This window comes from Phyllopteryx taeniolatus, chromosome 12 (assembly GCF_024500385.1).
Source record: "Phyllopteryx taeniolatus isolate TA_2022b chromosome 12, UOR_Ptae_1.2, whole genome shotgun sequence".
NCBI lineage: Eukaryota > Metazoa > Chordata > Actinopteri > Syngnathiformes > Syngnathidae > Phyllopteryx > Phyllopteryx taeniolatus.
In genome coordinates, this window is record NC_084513.1 from 5,020,766 (window position 1) to 5,047,010 (window position 26,245).

The 26,245-nt window shown below is 41.4% G+C and overlaps 1 protein-coding gene across 5 annotated transcripts in view; it reads left to right on the forward strand.

Annotated features, from left to right (window-relative positions):
• rnf17 (ring finger protein 17) overlaps positions 1–26,245 on the forward strand; it is a 42,628-nt gene that overhangs the window by 11,319 nt on the left and 5,064 nt on the right. For 3 of the 5 annotated variants that reach the window (XM_061792189.1, XM_061792192.1, XM_061792191.1), the window contains exons 7-28: positions 26–194; positions 5,306–5,382; positions 5,530–5,604; positions 8,396–8,664; positions 9,816–9,905; positions 10,076–10,234; positions 10,304–10,475; positions 11,400–11,529; positions 11,595–11,782; positions 13,814–13,943; positions 15,078–15,237; positions 18,911–19,026; positions 19,110–19,227; positions 21,103–21,220; positions 22,324–22,551; positions 23,391–23,535; positions 23,626–23,738; positions 23,806–23,896; positions 23,972–24,093; positions 24,834–24,999; positions 25,071–25,182; positions 25,259–25,422. In XM_061792189.1, the coding sequence (XP_061648173.1) occupies positions 26–194; positions 5,306–5,382; positions 5,530–5,604; positions 8,396–8,664; positions 9,816–9,905; positions 10,076–10,234; positions 10,304–10,475; positions 11,400–11,529; positions 11,595–11,782; positions 13,814–13,943; positions 15,078–15,237; positions 18,911–19,026; positions 19,110–19,227; positions 21,103–21,220; positions 22,324–22,551; positions 23,391–23,535; positions 23,626–23,738; positions 23,806–23,896; positions 23,972–24,093; positions 24,834–24,999; positions 25,071–25,182; positions 25,259–25,422 (3,112 nt within the window). The remainder of the gene's footprint in view (positions 1–25; positions 195–5,305; positions 5,383–5,529; positions 5,605–8,395; positions 8,665–9,815; positions 9,906–10,075; positions 10,235–10,303; positions 10,476–11,399; positions 11,530–11,594; positions 11,783–13,813; positions 13,944–15,077; positions 15,238–18,910; positions 19,027–19,109; positions 19,228–21,102; positions 21,221–22,323; positions 22,552–23,390; positions 23,536–23,625; positions 23,739–23,805; positions 23,897–23,971; positions 24,094–24,833; positions 25,000–25,070; positions 25,183–25,258; positions 25,423–26,245) is intronic. The other 2 variants (XM_061792190.1, XM_061792193.1) reach the window with 2 other exon arrangements.

Sequence of the window (26,245 nt, forward strand, 5' to 3'; positions counted from 1 at the left end):
TTTTTTTCCTGTTTGTGTCCAAAAGGCGAGACGTGCAGCTGAATCAGCTGAGTGGACTGGATGCTCACTTCTCTAGCACCCATAATGAAGTCTGCAGAGTCAAGGAGAGGATTTCCATGCTGAAGAGCACTGTGCAGACAGCCAAGAAGGTGCGGTGCGTGCCATTCCTGGAGCAGTACGGCAACTTGGACCAAGTGCGTGATGTCATATATGTCCTATAAACCAGGGGTTCTCAAACATATTGGGAATGCGTGGACGATTTAAATTCATATTTCACATATTTACTGAGGCACGATATAGCCAATAATACATCCCAAATACGAGAAAAAGTTGGTTTGGTAAAATATGGCACCCTTAAAATATCCATCCATCCATCCATTTTCTGAGCCGCTTCTCCTCACTAGGGTCGCGGGCGTGCTGGAGCCTATCCCAGCTGTCATCGGGCAGGAGGCGGGGTACACCCTGAACTGGTTGCCAGCCAATCGCAGGACACATAGAAACAAACAACCATTCGCACTCACAGTCATGCCTACGGGCAATTTAGAGTCTCCAATTAATGCATGTTTTTGGGATGTGGGAGGAAACCGGAGTGCCCGGAGAAAACCCACGCAGGCACGGGGAGAACATGCAAACTCCACACAGGCGGGGACGGGGATTGAACCCCGCACCTCAGAACTGTGAGGCTGACGCTCTAACCAGTCGGCCACCGTGCCGCCACCCTTAAAATATATTACACATAAAAGTTAAACAAACGGGTACCTAAATAAAAGTTTAAAAACAAAAATTTCTTAAAGATTAAAAGTAAATGCAGTAAAAACTTAAATACAATTGAGCTATACTTAGGCAGTGATTGTTTTGCATACCACGAAAGGGTCCCCGTGCACTCAATTTGAGAATTACTAGCATAGAAATTTAAAAGTTGCCCTTTTTAAGAAGAAAAAAAGTTACGATGACAAATTGAAAAAAAGTTCTAATATGAGAAAAAGTTTTTATTTAAAAAAAAAAAAGTCAAGACTTGTAAAGATGAGAAGAACAAAAACTATTTGTTCGGGATAAAACTTATTATACTGTGGAACCTCAATAGAACGGACTAATGGGGGGTGGGAGGGGGTCATCCGATATTGTCGATTGTCCATTAGATTGAAGTACTTTTTTTTTTTTAAGGCATATGCACAATTATTACTGTACAGTACAAAATTTTTTGAAGGTTTTTTTTGTGGCTTAAAACGCCTAGTACTTTGTACGCAGGGCAAAGTTATCGTACATTCTTCTTTTCCTTTCGGCTTGTACCATTGGGGTTGCCACAGCATCTCATCCTTTTCCATGTAAGCCTATCTCCTGCTTCCTCCTCTCGAACACCAACTGCCCTCATGTCTTCCCTCACGACATTCATCAGCCTTCTCTTTGGTCTTCCTCTCGCTCTCTTGCCTGGCAGTTCCATCCTCATCATCCTTCTACCAATATACTCACTCTCTCTCCTCTGGACATGTCCAAACCATCAAAGTCTGCTCTCTCTAACTTTCTCTCCAAAACATCTAACCTTGGCTGTGCCTCTGATGAGCTCATTTCTAATTTTATCCAACCTGGTCACTCCTCAAGCGAACCTCAACATCTTCATCTCAACATCTCTCCGCCACCTCCAGCTCTGGTTCCTGCTGTATCATCAGTGCCACTGTTTCTAATCCATACATCATGGGTGGCCTCACCACTGTCTCATAAACTTTGGCCTTTCATCTTAGCAGAGACTCTTCTGTCACATAAGACACTTGAAACCTTCCTCCACCCGTTCCAACCTGCTTGGACCTGTTTCTTCACTTCCTTACCACACTCACCATTGCTCTGGACTGTATTTAAAGTCCTCCACCCTTGCTATCTCTTCTCCCTGTAGCCTCACACTTCCCCCTCCACCCCTCTCATTCATTCACATATATTCTGTCTTACTTCGGCTAATCTTCATTCCTCTCATTTCCAGTGCATGCCTCCACCTTTCTAACGGTTCCTCCACCTGCTCCCTGCTTTCATGCAGATCACAATGTAATCTGCAAACATCATGGTCCACAGGGATTCCAGTCTAACCTTATCTGTCAGGGCTGATCCTTGATGCAGTCCCACCTCCACCTTAAACTCCTCTGTCACACCTACAGCACACCTCACCACTTTCTAGCAGTGACTGTGTACAGTTGCCGTTTGAATTGTGAATGGCTGTAATTAATTACTTTTCTTCATTGCGCTGAAGTTGGTTCGCAAGGAATTTTCCAGATTTATTATTGTACTCAAACTGTATCTTAACTTGTTGTAGAAAATCTGTTCTTTTTGATATGTCTAATTGATTTTTTGCCTTTTGAAGTTGGTTTCTAAGAATATCTGTTGGATTAATTGCATATTCTTCTTTGAGGTGTTTAATTTTTTTTCTTCAATTCCATTTTCCAATTTTTGTTCTTGTTTTTTGTTATACGCAGAGTATGATATGATTCGACCTCAATACAGCAGAGATGGGGGTATGGTTGGGGAGTCGTTGAATTTCAAAAACTCATCCCATTCCTTCACTAAAGAATCAAAATCCGGGTCCTTCAATAGGGATATGTTGAAGCGCCATGTTGGTGGGGTCCCAAACTTGACTCAACTTTTAGATTGAGAGAAATTGGTGCATGGTCGCTGATGATGATTGGATGTATTTTGAAGGTAATTCTTTGAGCTGCCGAATTGGTTTGAATGAAAAACATCTATTCTTGAGAAAGAGTGGTGAACCGACGAGAAAAAAAATATATTCTCTTTTTGTACAGTTTTTCAGCCTCCATATGTCAACAAGACCAAAGTCGTCCATATACTGCTGTAGTATATTGGGGTGTTGTGGCTGATTGCTATTTTTGAGATTTGAGCGATCTATGAGGGCATTTAGCGTAAGATTTACCTCCCATGATAATTGTAGAATTGGCTGACAAGTTTTACAAGTGTAAAAAGAGCATTTGAAAAAAGGCTGGATCCTCTTTATTAGGAGCGTACACATATACTTTTATGTATTGTAATATTTTTCCGGCACTGTCTGCCCAAACATGGATATTTCAGCTCACTTATAACTTGACAAACACCGTACTGTATATTGCAAATGTTTTGTAATTTTTTTGTTTGTGCTATTTACTCAGTACTTGAGTAATTATTTCACTGTGTACTTTTTACTCAAGTATTTTTTTGGAGGACTACTTTATTGTCAACAGTACTCTTACTTGAGGAAAATATTTAGCAACTCTACCCACCTCGGTAGCGGACATCCCCTATTGCTACTCTTACGTTTAAGCAACATTTTTGCTCATCAGATCAGCCAGTGTCGTATTTGTTGCACTGGTCTTTTGTGTTTTCGCGTTGAGGTGCTGCGGGTTGTTGCCCTGTTTGTGGTCCCAGCGGAACCGCGAACCACAGGTAACATCGGCGACAATAGCTGATCCTTTAGTACATCTTGTATTAATTAGGAAATGTGCCTACAATTATCTAATTAGTTTGCGGATGTTAATGTTAACTGTATTAAGCGACGCATACAGACACAAAAATAAATACAGATAATACTTCGCTTTGATCATATGGGGTAGAAGCAAAAGCATGCATTGTAAAAATGCATTATACAGTGGGTACGGAAAGTATTCAGACCCCTTAAATTTTTCACTCTTTGTTGCAGCCATTCGCAAAAATCATTTAAGTTCATTTTTTCCCTCATTAATGTACACGCATCACCCCTTATTGACAGAAAAAACGGAATTGTTGAAATTTTTGCAGAATTATTAAAGAAAAACTTAAATATCACACAGCCACAAGTATTAAGACCCTATGCTCAGTATTTAGTCGAAGCACCCTTTTGAGCTAATACAGCCATGAGTCTTTTTGGGAATGAATGACGTTTCATTCAGAGGACCCCCAAATCACACCTGGATTTGGGGGTCCTCTGTCATTCCTCCTTGCAGATCCTCTCCAGTTCTGTCAGCTTGGATGTTGAACGTGTCTCCCGTGTGGGGCACTGACGTGGCTGTCCACCACCATTTTCAGGTCTCTCCAGAGATGCTCAATTGGGTTTAAGTCAGCGCTCTGCCTGGGCCATTTAAGAACAGTCACATAGTTGTTCTGAAGCCACTCCTTCGTTATTTTAGCTGCGGGCTTCAGGTCATTGTCTTGTTGGAAGGTGAACCTTCGGCCCAGTCTTAGGTCCTGAGCACTCTGGAGAAGGTTTTCGTCCAGGATATCCCTGTACTTGGCAGCATTCATCTTTCCTTCGATTGCAACCAGTCGTCTTGTCCCTGCAGCTGAAAAACTCCCCCACAGCATGATGCTGCCACCACCATGCTTCACTGTTGGGACTGTATTGGACAGGTGATGAGCAGTACCTGGTTTTCTCCACACATACTGGTTAGAATTAAGGCCAAAAAGTTCTCTTTTTCTCAACAGACCACAGAATCTTATTTCTCACCATCTTGGAGTCCTTCAGGTGTTTTATAGCAAACTCCATGCGGGCTGTTTTTTTCTTTTTTTTTTTTTGTTTGTCACTTTTTTCATGCCTTCGGATGTTTGCATGTCTGTTTTATCAAAACTTACCACGCCGGTGTGCTTGGTCATGGTGACATTGTTGATGTACAGTACTCATCGTAGGCGAGTCGCTTTCAGGAGCCGCAAGTAATTTGTGTGCTTCCTAGTTCCAAATCTGTTGCCAGAGGCGAACAGTATGACAAAAGAAAATCTGCTCCTGTACCAAAAATAGCATGTTTCAGACTACAGAGACTTGTATTTGTATTCCTCAGAGTTAAGACTGCCTTCATGCCCATCTCTCTCTCGCTTTCTCTCTCTCTCTCTCTCTCTCTCTCTCTCTCTCTCTCTCTCTCTATGTCATCATCATGACATGGCTACGTCAATGCCCCACACGGGAGACACGTCTTTTGGAATTGGATCTTTTTTTTTTTTTTTTTTTTTTTTTATAAATAGTTCAGTGACCCGGAAATACGTCAGTCCCATTCTCTGCCTGCATTATGCCACAGCACCAGGAAAAAAACAGCAGCCAATTCTGAAACTAACAGACTTTGTCAACGGTAGTTTGACAAATGGAAACTATTTTTGGACACATTGTTCAGTCCCAATGGTCCATTTTATCCGATGTCTGTAATATCGGGATCCGTTTTATCGAGGTTCCACTGCATTAAAGTCAAAGTTTAACAATGGAATAAAGTTATTTTTGTACATTTTAAGACTGAAATTTTCCAGAATTTGAGAATCTCTTCTGTAAACATTTACCTGATATTAGGTGTAGCATTATTGCTTTGTTTGACAGATTCTTAAGACTCTACAGGCCCCTGTGGACAACCGGTCCTTCAGTATGAAGTGCATCACCATGGGCTGTGGAATGAGGTTTGTTAACCATGAGACAATTAATCATCCATGCAAAATAATAGCGAAAAATTCATGAGAAATGGACAATGTTGTGTTCAATAGAAGAATTGGTGGGGTTCACTGTCCATACAATTCTAACAAATGATGTGTTTGTATTTGGTGTAGTGTTATATTCAAGTCCCAGTTTCTGAACCAGAGTGTGGACTTGTTTTTGAAGATGGACGCAGGCAAGCCAAAGAAGTGAGTCCTTTTAAAATATCCTCATTATTACTGGGAGAATTTTTTCAGGCAGCTGAATAATGGTGGTATTTATGGTTAAGTATTTTGATACTAGAGTGGTACCTTGACTTACAAGTTACAAATTGTTGTGGGAAAAAAATACTTGTTCTGATAGAGAATACCTAAAACTGATATACTAAACGAAACTAATACACAGTTTATTACCTTTGCAAAGAGGTCAGACAATTCGACATGGAGACATGCAGCAGCTCAAAGGTCTGGGGTTTCAAACACTGATTTTTATACCATCTTGCATGTATGTGGTTCAGACCAATTACATGCAGGAAACTCAGACAATTGGTCAGACAGAAAACAGCATGATCAGATTCAAGGGGGAGTCATGGGAGAAATGCATACCACTATTGTTTTTTTTAGTAGACCTGGAGTTGTTGAATCATGTAATTTGTCCCAGGTGTTGCGATTTCAAATTGAATGTAGAGGAACAAACTCATGAGTGATCCGATAACATTTTACATTACACTCCTTCCTTTTGATTCATTAATCACTTATTACATTGTGTACTTATAGTATACAGTAGTGATGGGTCCGGCAACACCAAAGAGGTCAGACAATAGGACATGGAGACATGCAGCATCTCGAATGTCGGGTCAAGAGGGCGTTTCAAACACTGATATTTATACCATCCTACATGGAAATGGTTCAGACCAATACACATGTAGGAAACAGTCAATTGGTCAGACGGCATGATAGGATTCACGGGTCGTCCAGGGAGAAATGTATACAGTCAGTTTGACACCGCTATTGTTCTCGAACAGAAGACCTAGAGTCGCTCTTGAATAATGTAATCAGTCCCAAGTGCTATGATTCACAATTGAAGGTACAGAAACACACTGAAAGTAATTTTATGATAAAATTTGCCATTACAATAGCCAATCTTATTTCAATTAATTGAAATGCCATTAATCTGTTCCATACCACTATAAAACACCACCAAACGTCCGGGAGGCATCCTAATCAGATGCCCCAGCCACCTCATCTGGCTCCTCTCAATGTGGAGGAGCAGTGACTCTACTCTGAGCTCCTCCCGGATGACTGAGGTTCTCACCCTATCTCTAAGGGAGAGCCCGGACACCCTGCGGAGGAAACTCATTTCGGCCGCTTGTATCCGGGATCTTGTTCTTTCGTTCACGACCCACAGCACGTGACTATAGGTGAGGGTAGGAATGTAGATCGACCTGTGAATTGAGAGCTTCTCCTTTGGGCTTAGCTCCTCCTTTACCACACTGGACCGATACAAAGTCTGCATGACTGCAGACGCTGCACCGATCCGCCTGTCGATCTCCTGTACCATTCTTCCCTCACTTGTGAACAAGACCCCAAGATATTTGAACTCCTCCACTTGGGGAAGGATCTCATCCCCGACCTGGAGAGGACACGCTCTCCTTTTCCGACTGAGGACCATGATCTCAGATTTGGAGGTGCTGATTTTCATCCCAGCCGCTTCACACTTGGCTGCGAACCGCTCTAGTGAGAGTTGGAGATCACGGCTTGATGAAGCCAACAGAACCACATCATCTGCAAAAAACAGAGATGCAATACTGAGGCCACCAAACTGGACTCCTTCTACGCCTCGGCTGCACCAAGAAATTCTGTCCATAAAAGTAATGAACAGAATCGGTGACAAAGGGCAGCCTTGGCGGAGTCCAACGACTTCCTGCCAGCAATGCGAATCAAACTCTGACCCTGGTCGTACAGGGACCGAACAGCCCGTATTGTATTGTCCATCCATCCATCCATCCATTTTCTGAGCCGCTTCTCCTCACTAGGGTCGCGGGGGTGCTGGAGCCTATCCCAGCTATCATCGGGCAAGAGGCGGTGTACACCCTGGACTGGTTGCCAGCCAATCACAGGGCACACACAAACAAACAACCATTCACACTCACATTCACACCTACGGGCAATTTACAGTTGTCAAATAACGTACCATGCATGTTTTTGGGCGGCACGGTGGCCGACAGGTTAGAGCGTCAGCCTCACAGTTCTGAGGACCCGGGTTCAATCCCCGGCCCCGCCTGTGTGGAGTTTGCATGTTCTCCCCGTGCCTGCGTGGGTTTTCTCCGGGCACTCCGGTTTCCTCCCACATCCCAAAAACATGCATGAATTGGAGACTCTAAATTGCCCGTAGGCATGACTGTGAGTGCAAATGGTTGTTTGTTTGTATGTGCCCTGCAATTGGCTGGCAACCAGTTCAGGGTGTACCCCGCCTCCTGCCCGATGACAGCTGGGATAGGCTCCAGCACGCCCGCGACCCTAGTGAGGAGAAGCGGCTCAGAAAATGGATGGATGGATGGATGGATGCATGTTTTTGGGATGTGGGAGGAAACCGGAATACCCGGAGAAAACCCACGCAGGCACGGGGAGAACATGCAAACGTCCACCGTGCCGCCCGTATTGTATTGTTATTGTATGAAAATAGAATAAAAAAGAATGTCAAGAAATTAGCTGCTATTATAAAGTGGAATTACTGTATGGACAATAGTATCTAGACAGGTATCACGATAATTGTAAAAAACAAAAACAAAAAATGATTCTTTATTAAAATAACGGGATATTGCTTTTTACATCACGTAAAAGTGGCGTGACCATGTTTACTATAATGCTAATCGCTAGGAAGTCAGCCATTTTGTTTAGGATCTATTGGAGCCACAGTTTGAGGATATACAGTAATATAGCTTGCCATTTCATTGCTGCATTCATCTTTTGGTTCTGTCACTTGTCTTTCCTCTTCTAGCCTGTCAGAAGTGCCACTCCAGCAGCACTGCAGCAACCTTGCCCTACAGCTTCCCAGGCATGGTCACGTCGAACCTTTAGCCAGCAACTACAGCCACCTTACCCATGGCAAAGCCAAGAGTCCGCTGAGGACGATGAGCCCTGGAAGAAAGAGCTGCCCATCTCTGAGCCCGACGCGTCATAGCAACTATTATCGCTGCAAGACCTCCTCAGATAACGCCACTCCTGACGTTGTCCTTGAGGAGATTATAGAGTCGGCGGAGCAATATGGTAGGTCGAGTTCTCCTTTAAAAGACTCCTTCAAATAGTTTGTCAGGGTTGGGAAGTGCAAATACAGTAGTACCTTAACTTACTGTACGAGTAGGGTCTGAAAGGGGTTGAATTGCAGATGTTTTGGGGGAGTTTTGACTGTGCATACACACACACTCACACATGCACACACACAGCAACATCAGAATTTGCACATTCACGTTTTATTTTGTAATTTTTTAAAATTATTATTCATGTTCATGCTGTGGTTAAAAAAAAAAATCAAAAGTTACTCACTATTTACTCAGTACTTGAGTAATAATTTCACTATGTACTTTTTACTCAAGTAATTTTTTGGAGGACTACTTTTTACTTGAGTCACATTATTGTCAAGTAACAATACTCTTACTTGAGTACAAAATTTGGCTACTCTACCCATCTCTGGAGCGGACATCCTCTTTTGCTACTCTTATGTTTAAGCAACATTTTTGCTCATCAGATCAGCCAGTGTTGTATTTGTTGCTCTGGTCTTTTGTATTTTCGCGTTGAAGTGCTGCGGGTTGTGGCCCTGTTTGCGGTTCCAGCGGAACCGTCAAGCACAAGTAACATCGGCGACAAGAGTTGATCTGCTAGTACATCTTGTATTAATTAAGAAATGCGGCTTCAATTATCCAATTAGTTTACGGATGTTAATGTTAAATGTCTTAAGCGATGGAGCGATTTTATATATATATATATATATATATATATATATATGTGCCACTGTTGTATTTTTCAAGCACATTTTAGTATTTCAGTGGCTCTTATGTCTACTTGCTGTGCATGTTTTTTTTTTTGTCCCTTATCTGTCGTGTTTTGTTTGTCATCTTCTGTTGTGATGGAATGTATACAAATGCAGCAATGTTTTAACGTTCAAAGCAAATTTCCCTCTAATAATAATAATTTTCATCCTGATTTCAGGGTTTGTATTATTTTACTTTTACAGTACTTAGGAGTTAAAGCAGTACTTTGTCCAGTCTTTTCAATTTTACACAGGTATCTGTTCTTAAGTGCAGAGTGTGGGTAGGTTTGCCTCCTCTGGTGTTTATCAGTCACATAAATGTATTTGTATCTTTTGTCCTTAATTGCCTCACAGGGATAAATAAAGCTTTCTTAATCTGAATTTTCTCCAGTTTCCCCTCCTACTGGTCCAGAGTTGGCCAAAGATAACCGGAGGTCACGCAGGAGTAGAAGCTGTCCTTTGTCTGGAAATAAGAGAAATGGTATGAATATTTTAGTGTACATTACATTCTTATTATTTTTTTGTTTCCAATTGTTGACTTATTATAGCCATATTGTGGAGAGCATACATGACAGAGACAAGTGCATGGTAAGGGGAAAGCTTGAAAATACATTTTGACTCTAATGGAATCACGCTTCCTCTCATCCTCAGTTACCCAGTGGGTGGTAGTGACTCACGTGGTGAACCCCACTCACTTCTATGTTCGCTATGTGGCCGAGAAGAGGGAGAGCGACATCCTGTCCAGGGAGATCAACAACTTTTGCCAACTGGACACTAGCTGCTTCTCCTCCGTGGACAAAGTGCAAGCTGGTTGTTCATTTTTAAAAGTGAATGACGGATGGGTATTGTCGATAAGACCAAATAACTGTTTCCTTTCAGGCTCTGTGATCTTGGCAAAGGGATATGAGGGTCTGTGGTGCCGTACCAGTGTGCTGGAGGTCTTCCAAAATGGCCAAGACAACAGTGTGGAAGTCTGTCCGGTCAACCAACTTATCGGCGTCTGCATCTTCTTCATTGACTATGGGTTCACCAAGAGCATTGACATAAAAAGGTAAACTTCTGTCGCCATACTTTAATGCAAGGGTGGACAAAGTGACAACCCACTAGGGTTGGGCATCGAGAACCGATTGGAACCAGGACTAACGTTCCAGTTGTCCCAGAATCGTGCAAATTTAAAAATGTAGGTTCCCAGTTTCGATGCCTAGTCCGCCCACCCCGAATTAAGAAGTGGCGAAAACCAACGACGAAGAAGAATGCGCACGAAGACGTGCTTATGCCCAGCGGCGGCGAACAAAAGTGACTTAACTTTGTTAAACATAAATGACCACTCGCCTAGGTGCAAAACTTGGAATAAGATTATATTGTGCAAAGGAGTCGTTCACGATGTGTAGCGTCTGACGCTACGAGCCTCAGCCTACACCGCGCCAACCTTCAGTGAAGGCAACTCTCAGTCAATTGGGTGAGTGAAATGATAAAATGTTTGCCAAATGCCAACATTGAGACAGCTAACAAGGTAAACGGTTAGTTGCACTTTTGCACTGATGTTTTTTTTAGCGTTTATTTTAGTCCTCAAACCAACGTAAGACCCGATGACAAAAAAAAAATCTTAACATTGAGCTAAAACTTCACCGTAGCAACTTTACATCACAATGAATTGGGACAAAACGCACAAACATTGTCTCACAGTATCACAAACACTAACCTTGTGCCTCATCGGTGGGTCAGGAAAGGAATCGTTTTCATAGCATTTTGTTCCATGCATTTAATAAATAAATAATTAAAATAAAATCACTGGTGCCGTGGGAAGTTACTTTTCATGCCAAAATGCTGAGTTCCGGTGTGTACCCTTCAAAATAAAATGCTACAAGCTAATAATAATAAGGGAGTGAGGGTAGTGAGTCTCAGGTGCTAAACTTTGCAATTCTGCCAGGAGTCAGAAAATTGGTCTTCTTCAACCTCACTTTCTATTTTGCAGGAATGTCTCAAGCACGGAGTCCTCTGTGGACAGTGTTAACAACCACATGAGGAAGACAAACCCAGAGCTGGTTCGTTTTGCTCCTCAAGCCATCCGATGTTCCCTCAAAGACCTGGTACCCTACGACCTGGTGAGGTCTCACCATCAGTCCCACTGAATGTCCCCCATTTAATGTCAACTTAAGCTTGTGTTCAGACGAAGGGCTGGAGTAAAGAGGCTCAGATGGAGTTCTGCCAAGTGGTGGGTTCCGCTGCCGTGGAAATGACTTCCTTTGGTCAAGACAGAGATGCCCTGCTGGTGGACCTCAACAAAGCTCCCGTGGGACAATCTAGGAACATGCCCATCTCGATCCGGGAATACCTGGTGTTCATTGAAGTGGCCAGGTACAAGTGTTGCACCAAGTACCATACCAGTACTGTGTTTTGATGTCAAAAATAGCACGGTACCAGTTTTTTGTGGTACTGGTATTTTAAAAGGGAAAAAAATCATATGTCACAGCGCTCCAATTGTGTCTTAGAGGCTAGTACACAAAAACATGAAAAGCCGAAGGTCAGCCAATGCCAAGGGTCGACAAGCCAAGGTCTGTCTGCCGACAAGTTAGAATTGCCTTCAAGTGTGGATGGAGAGAAGGGTTCTGTGTGTCAGTGATTTGTGCGTGTGGGTTACAATGCCAGCCGGGAAGAGCAAATGGCAAACTATATTGGTTGCTTAGCAAGCGGCGGCTAGGCACCGGTGCAAGTGCACAATGCATCACTCTGATTAATCAGATTTCAAGTGCTTTCATTGCAGCAATCATTGGCTCTCTTCTTCCTCATGCTAATTACGTGCTCTACGTACCACGTGTGGCGCACCTCACGGTAGCACATATGCGCATCCATTACAAATATACTGTACACTAGATTGCCAAAGGTATTCGCTCACCTGCCTTGACTCAGATATGAATTTAAGTGGCATCCCATTCTTAATCCATAGGGTGTAATAAGAAATCAGTCCACCTTATGCAGTCATAACAGCGTAAACTCTTCTGGGAAGGTTTTTCACAATGTTTAGGAGTGTGATTATGAGGAATTTATGACCATTTTTCCAGAATCGCATTTGTGAAGTAACACACTGATGTTGGACAAGCAGCCCCGGCTCTCAGTCTCCGCTCTAATTCGTCCAAAAGTGTTCTATAGGTTTGAGGTAAGGATTGTGCAGGCCAGTCAAGTTCATCCACATCAAACTCTCATCCATGTCATTATGAACCTTGATTTGTGCAGTGATGCACAGTCATGTTAGAAGAGGAAGGGGCCCTCTCCATACTGTTCCCACAAAGTTGGAAATGTCCAAAATATTAGCCTCTGAGCTCCAGTGAAAGGAACTCAGAATGCTTCAGTATACCAAGAGATTTTGGACAGTCAAACAGTTTGGGGATTACCCCTTCCTCTTCCAACATGTCTGTGCACCGGTGCACAAAGCAAGGTCCATAAAGACATATGTGAGAGAATTTGGTATGGATGAACTTGAATGGCCTGCACAGAGTCCTGCCCTCAACCTGATAGAACACTTTTGGCTTGATTTCGAATGGACAGGGAGCCAGCCCTTCTCGTCCAACATCAGTGTGTGACCTCACAAATATGCTCCTGAAAGAATGGGCAAACTCACTCCTAAACTTTGTTGAAAGCCTTCCCACAACAGTTGAAGCTGTTACAGCTCCAAAGGGTAGACCAACATCATATTAAACCATATTGATTTAGAATGTAAGCGCCACGGTCGCCGAGTGGTTAGCACGTCTGCCTCACAGTTCTGAGGACTGGGGTTCAAATCCGGCATCCGGGAGAACATGCCAACTCCACACAGGTGGGGGCGGGATTTGAACCCCAGTCCTCAGAACTGTGAGGCAGATGCGCTAACCAGTCGACCAGCGTACCGCCGAAACTGGGAACCAAATTTTTTAAATTTGAATAATTGCTGGAGAACCGGAATGTCAGTCCCGATTCCAATCGGTTCTCGATTCTCGATGCCCAATCCTAATCACGGTATAAGTATTCACGCATATACAGACGTGGAATGATAATATAGATAGTGCAGTACTTAGGAAGGATTAAAATAAAATGTCTACCTAAACACAGTAACAGAACTTTAAGATGTTAGTAAGTAGTAAATAGGCTTCAGCGATATTTATGTTGTTATCTTGCTATTGATATGGTTGTCTATGTGGCACACTTGCCTGCTACTATATTGCAGTTTTTTCTAATATTGATGGTTTCTATAATTGGGGTGTGATAGTGGTGGTGGTATTAAAAGGTGGCATAAGTCCCCACTGAAGGCCCAGGTACCAAATGCACGGCCCGCCAGTGACATCACCCTTTGCTCCATTTACACGTTCTCAATATTCTTTGCCAATATTGCAGTTATGTTATCGTCACCTTCAGGTTTTATTATCCGGTGAAGCCGAGCAGGAGGCCACTTAAGTATTACCCGGCCGTCTCACCCAAAATCCACGTGGAGTACAGCGCGTTGGTGACGCACATCAACAGCCCCGATGACTTCTACATCCAACTGGTACTGAACACAAAAATTAACTCTGCCATCAGTACTGCGCCTTAAAAAGTATTTTAAATATCCTCATTCTTTTGTCCTAAACCACAAAAAAAAATCCACCTTACCAAAAATCCCTGTCGTATTTACAGCATTAATTTAGCCATTTTTCCCCCTTCAATTAGTTATTAAAATAGTTTTATTCTTTATAGATGTATTTTGTATTCATTTCTCCAATTAAATAGCTGGTTAGTTGATTTAGTGTAAATAATCCAAAGTATTTGTTAAATAAAAACTATTTTAAATAGGCCACTTAACTGGTTTATATTAATAAACAAATGGTCAATTATTAAATTGTAAGTAGTAAAACAAAATATGACGAATAATTTATTATTAAAATTAACCTTTTTTTAGTCATTAATCTCATTAAACGACTGGTTAGTTAATTTAGTGTAAATGATCAAATTAAAACAGTCAAATTTAATCACATACAGTACATTTAATGTTTTTATTAAACAGTAGGTTAATTAAGTATAACTGAATTATGATTAATTATGATTAGAATTAACAATTTTTTAATGACAAGGACTCATTAATTATAAAATAAGTATTGTAAAGCATTATTCATTAACTCTTATTTTTTTATGAGAGTTAATTATAATTAAAATTCCATAAATGAGAATGAATAAAGATTTTGCTATTAAAATTACCTATTTTTACATGTATTTATTCATTTTTCATTTATCTTATTATATTCGTGGTTTTTTGATTCAGTGTAAATTATCAAACTAAAAACATTAGTAAAAGAAAATAAATACATATACATTTAAGAATTTAAAAAAATTAACAATTGGTTAGTTAATTTTAATTGAATTATGATTTTAAAACAAGAAAAATTATTTTAGTTTGAAAATAAATTATTTTACATCCATATTTTAACTTTTTTCACCTCATTTAACCCTGGCCCATTTGTCAAAATGTGTAAAAAATGTAAAAAGCTTGCACACAAATGTTTGCCCACCTATGCTGTAAGTGCTGCTCTCCACTCTAAACACCTTTCGTAGTTAACACTCTATGAATAGCTTGTATCTTAGCACTCGGATTCTTTATGGATACTGCTGTCCCTGGGCTTTAGTCTTCATTATTATGTGTGACCAGCAGACTGACAATATGGAGTCCTTGCTGCTCAAAGCCAAGCTTCAGGAGTGCTACAACGACAAGAGTGGAGAAGAAGACCTGATGGTTTACTGTCCTGTCATTGGACAGCCCTACGTGGCTCGCTTTGAAGATAACATGTGGTACAGAGCTCAGGTCATAGGTAAGGGCATCAGCGTCCTATGCTTTACCGTTCACACACACATTCATACACACTCACACTCCAACTACCACCAAGCTTCCAACCAGATTCATTCATTGGCAATGTGGATTAAGTGTCTTGCCCAGTGACGCAACGACGACATGCGCTCGGGTGGGGATAAGAACCGGCGATTCTCCGGTTGCAGGGCGTACACTTACCCTGGTCATCACTTATTTTGCAAATGTACTCACTCCACTGGATAAAAAAAATGAGCTTAAACCACTGTAACATAATGCACATTTAATTTAGTGATTCCTTCATGTACCACTAGAGGAAGGCTGCATATCACTGGTACTTGTCACACTTTGAACAATTGCTGTTCTAGGTGAATGTAATTATTTTCAGAAATTGAAGGGAAACTTTACATACTGTATATACCCGTTACACACTTTCAACTAACTTTACTGGAGTTTTAGTCAACTGCAATATTATGGTATTTCGTCAACTAGAACTAGACTAAAACTAAAACAATTTAGATTACAAAATTATGACTAAAGCTAAATTAAGTTTTAGTCAAAAGACTGACTAAAAGTAAAACCATACAGTGGGTACGGAAAGTTTTCAGACCCCCTTAAATCTTTCACTCTTTTTCATATTGCAGCCATTTGCTAAAATCATTTAAGTTCATTTTTTCCCTCATTAATGTACACACAGCACCCCATATTGACAGAAAAAAACATAATTGTCGAAATTCTTGCTGATTTATTAAAAAAGAAAAACTGAAACATCACCCAGCCATAAGAATTCAGATTCTTTGCTGTGACACTCATATATTTTATCTCGGGTACTGTCCATTTCTTCTGATCATCCTTGAGGTGGTTCTACACCTTCATTGGAGTCCAGCTGTGTTTGATTATACTGATTGGACTTGATTAGGAAAGCCACACCCCTGTCTATATAAGACCTTACAGTGCATATGAGAATCATGAGGTCAAAGGAACTGCCTGAAGAGCTGAGAGACAGAAATCTGGCAAGGCACAGATCTGGCCATGGTTACAAAAATAATTCTGCTGCACTTAAGGTTCCTAAGAGCACAGTGGCCTCCATAATCCTTAAATGGAAGACATTTGGGACTACCAGAAGCCTTCCTAGAGCTGGCCGTCTGGCCAAACTGAGCAATCGGGGGAGAAGAGCCTTGGTGAGAGAGGTAAAGAAGAACCCAAAGATCACTGTGGCGGAGCTCCACAGATGCAGTCGGGAGATGGGAGAAAGTTCTAGAAAGTCAACAATCACTGGAGCCCTCCACCAGTCGGGGCCTTATGGCACAGTAGCTCGACGGAAGCCTCTCCTCAGTGCAAGACATGAAACCCTGCATGGAAAAAAAAAAAAAAACCTGAAGGACTCCAAGATGATGAGAAATAAGATTCTCTGGTCTGATGAGACCAAGATAGAAAGTGTTGGCCTTAATTCTAAGTTTATGTGTGGAGAAAACCAGGCACTGCTCATCACTTGTCCAATACAGTCCCAACAGTGAAGCATGGTGGTGGCAGCATCGTGCTGTGGGGGTGTTTTTCAGCTGCAGGGACAGGAGGACTGGTTGCAATCGAAGAAAAGATGAATGCAGCCAAGTACAGGAATATCCTGGATGAAAACCTTCTCCAGACTGCTCAGAACCTCAGACTGGCCCGAAGGTTCACCTTAAAAAAAGACAACGACCCTAAGCGCACAGCTAAAATATCGAAGGAGTGGCTTCAGAACAATTCCGTGACTCTTCTTGAATGTCCCAGCCAGACCCCTGACTTAAACCCAATTGAGCATCTCTGGAGAGACCTGAAAATGGCTGCCCACCAATGTTCACCATCCAACCTGACAGAGCTTGAGAGGCTCTGAAAGGAGGAATGGCAGAGGATCCCCAAATCGAGGTGTGAAAACCTCGTTGCATCATTCCCAAAAAAACTCATGGCTGTATTAGCTCAAAAGGGTGCTTCTACTAAATACTGAGCAAAGGGTCTGAATACTTATGGCTGTGTGATATTTCAGTTTTTCTTTTTTAATAAATATCCAAAAATTTCAACAATTTTGGGGTGCTGTTTGTACATTAATGAAGACAAATTTTACTTAAATGATTTCAGTAAATGACTGCAATATAAAAAGAGTGAAACATTTAAGGGGGTCTGAATACTTTCCGTACCCACTGTATTTGCTGTTAAAATTAACACTGTTGTGATTTGATAAGAATATGGTCATATATTTGTGGATAAAAGTCCCACAATTTTAAAAAGTCTTTATATTGTTTATTCCAGAAATATGGTCTTCGTAGTTTAACAATAACGATGCAATTTTATGGATTAGCATAAGTATAAATTCTTACTACAAAAATTAAGGTGAAATATTTTCACAATCAGTACAATTTAAAATTAAAAAAAATAGTACATAGTTATTAATATAAACTCCAATTCCAATGAAGTTGGGACGTTGTGTAAAGTGTAAATAAAAACAGAATACAATGATTTATTTGCAAATCCTTCTCAACATACGTGTATTCAGTTGAATACACTACAAAGACTCAACTCTAAACTTTATTTATAAAGCATTTAAAATGCAACCACAGGTGAAAACAAAGTGCTGTACACATAAGAATCAAAGACAAGATATTCAATGTTCAAACTGATAAAAATTATCTATTTATTTATTTATGTATTTATTTTGCAAATATTGTCTCATTTTAAATTTGATGCCTGCAACACGTTCCCCAAAAAGCTGCGACAGCGGCAAAATAATACTGGGAAAATTGAGGAATGCTTAAAAAAAAAACACCTGTTTGGAACATTCAACTGGTGAACAGATTAATTGGAAACAGGTGAGTTTCATGATTGAGTATAAAAGGAGCATCCCCAAAAGGTTCCGTTGTTCAAAAGCAAGGATGTTGCAAGGTTCACCTCTTCATGAACAACTTTGTGAGCAAATAGTCCAGCCATTTAAGAGCAACATTTCTCAATGTACAATTGCGAGGAAGTTAGGGATTTCACCATCTATCTATAATATACTCCAAAGATTAACAGATCTGGAGAAATCCTTGCACGTAAGCATCAAGGCCCAAATAGGTTTTGGAGCAACACATGCTGCCATCCAGACAATGTCATTTTCAGGGATGTCCCTGCTTATTTCAGCAAGACAATTCCAAGCCAAATTGTTACAACAGCGTGGCTTAGTGGTCAAAAAGAGTGAGAGTACTGGACTGCCCTGCCAGGAGTCCATTAAACATGTATGGCACATTTTGAAGCACAAAATATGACACAGAGACTCTGGTCTGTGTAGCCACTGAAGTTGTACATCAAGCAAGAATGGGAACGAATTCCACCTACAGAGCTTTAACAGGTGGTGTCCTCGGTAACACAGTGGCAAACATGCCCCCTCCCATTCTTATTTGGAGCGTGTTGCAGGCATCAAATTCAAAATTGCTGAATATTGGCATGAAAAAAAATAGTTGTATCAGTTTGAACATGAAACATCTTGTCTTTGTAGTATATGCAATTGAATATAGGTTGAAAAGTAATCGCAAATCATTGTTGTTGTTGTTTGTTTTTACATTTTACACCATGTCCCAACTTCATTGGAGTTACGGTTTGTATTATTAAAAAAGGTTGAATTTTTATGCAGTATAGCGTCAGAATTGTGCGTGTGTGTGTGTCAGGCCATCCGGGGGGCAGAAATGTGGAGGTGCGCTGCATTGACTACGGACATAAAACAATGGTGTTTGTCAGCGACTTGCGGAAGATGAAGGATGAGTTCTTCTCCCTGCCGACATTGGTAACGAAACGATGCTTAGTTTGATTTAAACCTTCTCATCTGTATACTGAAAGTGTTTGTTTTGTTGTGTGTGTATCTTGCAGGCGATCCAGTGCTGCCTGTCAGACGTGCTTCCTCTGGCTGGAGAGAAGTGGAGCAATGCCTGTATCAAACGCTTCTCCTGCCTGGCTCACAACAAGTTCTTCACCATCATAGCTACAGGTACAGTCAATTTTAAAAAGTAGTATTTGCAGGGGATAGGGACCAAGTCCTGCCACGAATAGTGAAAAAATTTATTTGACACCCCCATAAAAATGTATTTGCCTACAAAAAATATTGCCCCCCCCCCTTCTCAAATTCTTATATTTTTGCATAGTTTCCCCACGTTAAGATAATCAAACAAATGTATATATCAGACAAATATAACCGAAGTGAACTTAAAATCCTGTTTTTAAATAGTGATTGAATTTATTAAGGGGAAAAAAACTATTCAACTTTACCTGGCCATGTATGAAAAAGTAATTACCCCCCTTGTTAAATCGTGAATTAATTGTGGCCAATTAAAAAAATTTGTTAACTTTTACTGATCACACCCAAGCCTGATTACCTCCAGGCCTGTTCAATCAAGTAATCTGTTAAGCAGAGTCTGTCCTGACAAAATCGACTCGGGCAAAATATCTAAAAAAGCTGCAACAAAATGACACAATCCAAAGAAATTCCAGAACAGTCGCGAAATAAAGTCATTGATGTCTATCAGTCTGGAAAGGGTTAGAAACGCCATTTCTAAAGCTTTAGGATTCCAGCAAACCATAGGGAGAGCCATTATCTTCACATGGAGAAAACACGGAACAGTGGTGAACCTTCCCAGGAATGGCCGGCCTACTAAGATTACCTGAAGAGAACAGCAAAGACACATGCAGCAGTCCACAAAGGAACTCAGGACAACTTCTAAAGAACTGCAGGCCTTTGTTGCCTCAGTTAACGTCAATGTTCATGACAGAACAATAAGGAAGAGACTGGGCAAAAATGGCATCCATGGCAGAGTTCCAAGGCGAAAACCAGTGCTGACCAAAAAATACATATAGGCTTGTCTTGCTTTTACACAAAAACATCCAAATGATTCCCAAGACTTTTGGGAGTATATGGACTGACGAGATGAACGTTGAGCTTTTTGGAAGGTGTGTTTCTCGTTATATCTATGGTAAATGTAGCACAGCATTTCAGAAAAAGACCATCATACCAACAGTCAACCATGGTGATGGTAGTGTGATGATCTTGGGCTGGTTTGCTCTTTCAGGACCTGCACAACTTACTGTAGGAGTTGTAATTGATGGAACCATGAATGTTGCTCTCCAACAGAAAATCCTGAAGGAGAATGTTCAGCCATCAGTTTGTGACCTCAAGCTGAAGCGGACTTGGGTTCTGCTGCGGGATATTGATCCAAAACACACCAACAAGTCAACATTAAAGACGACGTTTGAAACGATGCAAAAATATAATAACTTAAGAAGGGGGCCAGTACTTTTTCACGGCACTGTATGTTAATAGTTTAAACCATTAATACACCACAAACTATGATCTAAAAACAGTTTCAAACTCATCTTAAACATTACCCTTGAAAATAAATGACTTACAAATGATTTGGTTTTGAAAAAATGCACCAAAATTGTGCGCGTATGTTGCCTTCATAACCCCCAAAAAATAGCAATTGTCAGGCAATAGTGAGACCATTTGTTTTCTTGAGCTTTTTGACTGCCACTCAACAGAACAAAACCACTGCTAACAACCCGGGCTAAACTTACTGTAGCTCCAGCATACAGAGATCTTTGAACAGTTAAAATATGGATATCACTTCCTTGACACCAGTTGCTACTTTGCTCTGAGCCATGGTTCTCTTAGGGCACTTGAGGAAGAGCACAAGAAAACATGAATAGGTCAGTGTTTTAGCAAATAGCTGAGGATAGGTTCCACAGGGGGAAAAAAAAAAACATGAATTGGTAAATTTGTGTCTAGCGAACCACGAACAGGTGTGTGCTCACTGTATGCTGCTTTTTAAACTCACTAACTGCTTAACTCATTTCATTGTTCTCCAAACAGAAAAATCCCCCAAGACAAAAGCTCTACCAGTCAAGCTGCTTGAGAGCAGCCCAACTGACTCACTCACTGATATAGCTGAGGTGCTAATTACAGAGCAGTTGGTGTGCTCCAAAAATGGGTACGTCTATTAGGGCTGCACGATATTGGAAAAATATGACATTGTATTTTTTTTTTTAACCTGCGATATTTATCATGAAGTGAGATAATACAGGATAAGTGGTGGGAAAATTCATTTTCTACGTAAACTAGTTCAAAGTTCAGTTCCCCGGTCCAAAAACGAACTAGTTCATAATTATATTTTTTTTCCCTCTATGTTGCTGAACGGGCTATTACCTTTAATATACTGGCATTTCATTTCCCCATTGTAGCCCCCCATTCGGTCCACACTAGCTGCAGCTTTCACCTTACAGTCTCAACAACATGAGGAAAAACTTGCTTGAATGGTGTTTTTTTTTTTTTTTTTTAATAAGGAATTAAAACAAAAAAAAGGACTTTTGTCCTTTATGTGCAAACAAAAACGTGCAACACAGTATGACAACAACAATGGTGAAAGAATATTGATAACTTTGCAATCCTGGCAGCTCTGGCTAACAATATTAACAAAATAATTTATCTATTCTTATATTACAAAACAAAATGAAATCCATATCAGCGTGATCATACAGTGTTTTAACTAAAGCATTCCGATACAAATGCTAATTTTCCTCGGCATCTATTTTTGCAATTATCTACTGTATAATAAAAGAACACATTCACTCTCATTTATGCAGTGTCCCTGAACGCACCTCGCCTGCCGTGTGCGCGCGCACACCCACCTACCACGTGCCTGCTTTGTTTCATTCTGAAGAGCTAAATAGGAGAAGCAGCTGGTGTACATTCTTTCATGTGTCCTCGTTCATAGCTACCATACAAGGAGATGGGTATACAACAATCTGGGCTGCTCCATGTGTTGTATGAAGTGTTACAATTTACTGTACAATGGGTGCTAATCTTATGAACATGCCCAAATAGGTCCCTCTGCTGGTCACTTTTAATATTACAGTTGATTCACTGTATAGTACACCAACATCGCAGCAGACCCCGTGATGCAACTATTGCGGAAACGTACATCGCGATGACAATGCTCAAACAAAATATTGTGCAGCCCTGTCTGTTATTTTCTTCACAAAATAGATTAATTGGTAATGACTTAATTGAATTGTATTACCCCGCTTGCCAAAGGCTTAAGACCAACTTGACAGATGTCCCCGCCAGTGACAGCGAATTATGGGACCTGCCGCTTGAGCTGAGCGGTCTCGAGCCCTCAGACCTTAGTGCTCCAGTGTTGGAGTTCAAGCCTCGGCTCAGCCTCCCTGGCAGCCTCAAGGAGGCCAAGGTGCGAGTGAGCCACATCACCTCACCCAGCAGCTTCTACGTCCAGTTCATCCAAAACGACTCTCAACTTAAAAGGTAGGTAAGGTAGGCATGTACTTGCCGGCAGCTAAATAAGCCATTTGGCAAGTGCATAGCTCAATCAGTATTTACAGTGGGTACGGAAAGTTTTCAGACCCCCTTAAATGTTTCACTCTTTGTTTTATTGCAGCCATTTGTTAAAATCATTTAAGTACATTTTTTCCCTCATTAATGTACACACAGCACCCCATAATGACAGAAAAAAACGTAATTGTTGACATTTTTGCTGATTTATTAAAGAAAAACTTAAATATCATACAGCCATAAGTATTCAGACCCTCTGCTGTAACGTTGGCCAGATCTGTGCCTTGCCACAATTCTTTCTCTGAGCTCTTCAGACAGTTCCTTTGACCACATGATTCTCATTTGCTGTGAACTGTAAGGTCTTATACAGACAGGTGTGTGGCTTTCATAATCAGGTTCAATCGGTATAATCAAACACAGCTGGACTCCAATGAAGGTGTAGAACCATCTCAAGGATGATCAGAAGAAATGGACAGCACCCGAGTTAAATATATGAGTGTCACAGCAAAGGGTGTGAATACTTATGGCTGTGTGACATTTCAGTTTTTCTTTTTTAATAAATCAGCAAAAAAATCAACAATTCTGTTTTTCCCTGTCAATATGGGGTGCTGTGTGTACATTGAAGGAAAAAAATGAACTTAAATGGCTGCAATATAACAGAGTGAAAAATTGAAGGGGGTCTGAATACTTTTTGTACACACTGTAGATAGTTTGGTTGGTTGGTCTGTCAGTGCAGTCACTTGTTGCTAGGTATAATTTTTCATACAATCATGTGGGAGTTGAATGGCTACTCTGTATTAAATATATTCCAGGTTGAGTGAGCTTCTGAAGGAGTGTCAGCTCCTGGAGCCTCAAGACGTGGAGTGGAAGCCTGACATGTTCTGTGCAGCTCAGGTCAACCAAGTTTGGGAAAGAGGACTGATCTGTGACGAAGTCTCTTCCGGCAATGTCGTAGAGGTGTTTCCGTCTTAGCTTGAGACTTACCACTCATGCTAATTTGAGTGTACAGGTCAGTGAGTTTGTTTGCTATGTGTTGCCTGGCAACAGGTGATGCGCTGTGACCACGGCAGCAAGGTAAAGCTGCACGTAAGCAACCTGCGGCCACTCTGTGCTTCATTGGGAGGTTCATTTGCACTGGAGTGCTCGCTGGTGGACATCAGGTACGCATACACATACGCACAGTATAGCATAGTGCTACTCGCAATTACATGTTTTTTTGTCTATCAGGCCTGCAGGGGGCCAACCCACCTGGACCGCCACAGCCTGCGACTTCATGCGGTACTGCCTGACAGGAGCCTCGGCTCAAATCACCATCCAGGTCTGAAGATCACATGCTTCCTCTTTCATCTTCTGCTCCTGTGACCCGGGTTCTAATGTATTCTGTTGTTGCCAGGAGCTGACGGATGAGCGACCGGCGGCCGTCACTCTGATGTGTACCAACAAGATGGGAGAGTTGGTTAGTGTCTCTGACCATCTGGCCCACGAGGGTCTTGCCCTCAGGGAGAGGAAGCCAGTGTGAGTCGCCATTTAAACACATACACATTTATTGCAATAACCTCAAAATGTGGATGCAATTCAGGATAAAATTTAATTAGTTTGACCTGACTTTCAGGCTAGGGAGATACTTTCAAGATTTTATGTTTCAAAGCAGGGTTTCAAGACAGGATTTAGGGTTTTAATTGGGGTGTTAAACCAAGGTTAGGGTTATGAACCAGGACTAGGGTTTCAAAACGGAGTTTCAGGCCAGCATTGCTGTTTTAAATCAGAGTTAGTGTTTCAAAACAGGATTAGGGTTTTGAATTAGAGTTTCAAAGAAGAGTTAACATTTCATAGTTGGGTATCAAATCAGATTTTTATCAGAAATCAGAATTCAAGCATGATTTAGGATTTAACGTTTAGGTTTCAAGCTAGAGTTATAAGGGTTCTAAATTGGGTTTGAAGGCTGGGTTAGGGTTTCAAAGTAAGATTTGGCTTCAAGTCAGAATTAGGATTTTGGATTTGGGTTTCAAATTTTGATTTCAACTCAAGGTTAGACTTTCCAGTCAGGGTTATGGATACAAAGTAGGGCTCTAAAACCGGTTTAGGGTTTCAGTCTTGCGTTAGTCTTTCAAATTAGGGTTTCAAGCCTAGGTTAGGGTTCAAGCTGGCTTCAGGGCTCGAAATGTACACAGTTTTTGTCCGAACCCTGAATTTTACAACTTCAACATTTTCTGCACTGACCCTATGAACCAATAAGCTCTATTGCTGTCTTGCAGAGAGCTTGGTGTTCCTGGTGGAAAGCCAAATGCAAGTGATGCTCAGTCTTCTCACACCAACATACAAGCCAAGACTCCTAAAGAGGAAACTTCTCCTCTCCCAGCATACTCCTCAATACCTTTTATTCCCAGACCCACCCCTCGCACCACCAGGCCCACCGAGAAGGTGCTCGAACCCAAACCGCCAACCTAAATTAACACGACACATGCAACTGAGTGCTGTTTGTTGGTGTGTAGGTGAAAACTGATCTGTACAAAGCACCAGAGCTTCCACAACTGGGCCACAACCACATGACCATTTCTGCAATCAAAGAAGACGGACATATCTACGCCAGAACCGACACCGCAGGTAACGCAAACAGTTAAACTGGCGAGACGCTTAAGGACCCTGGATTGACCGAGTTATTGTGTGTTGTTATCTTCAGGGTATCATTTGGAGCAGCTGAGGGAGAAGATCCAGCAGAGCATGAAGACACTGCCCAATCAGAAGCCGTACACCTGGAAGACGGTGCAGGGATGTGCCGTCATCGGACCTGACATGCTGTGGTACCGGGGCCAGCTGCTGGAGGTCTTGGGGGGACACGTCAAGGTGGGTTATTGTTGGGTCCTCCTGCCGGTCCTGAAACACTCTTGAATACTACTAACTTCGTACAAACTAAACTGACTCACTTTAACCTGCTGGTTTTGAGTCCATTTGACCAGCTAGTGTTGTGTCGTCTTGGTAGTGAATTGGTTTCACCCACAGGTCCTGGGTCAGTTTTGCCTTCCTGCTGGTGGTAAGTCAGGTTGAGCTGATCATACAGATTCACTTTGAACAGCTGGCCCTGAGTCAATTTGACCTATAACTAGGGATGGGTATCTTAAGATTTTACCTCTTACTGATCTCTACGCTCACTTTTGCACTGATAGCAAGTTGGTCGCACTCGTTTCTGAGGAGGTACAGCATGACCATGGCATACCTTAGTTTCGTATGAAATAAAGATTGACCCTGACTCGAGTTATGATATTTGCAAAATATTTTACTGTGAACGAGAAAATTGCAACAATCAGTGGCTGACAAAACAGGTCAATTAAAAAAAACAAAGGCTTTCCTTTTATTTGAAAATGTTCGATTCAGAAGGGCCAGCTCTTATCGTGACGCCTCCTAACCCTCTTTCCATTGGAAAGCATTACCACAACCATGTGATTGACATCAAAACATGCAGTCGCATAAGTGCACAAATATGGGCAAAGTGAAAACAAAACTCGGTCAAACAGAAGTAGATGTCAGATGGGCCATTTCTGGACACTAGTATGACAAAACCAGGGTGCTTTAAAGAAATGAAATTGACACTTTCATACTGTCCTGGTTAGAGAGTCACTCTATGGAGGTCTAAATAGCCAAAATATGGGACTTATTCCAAAAATGACGG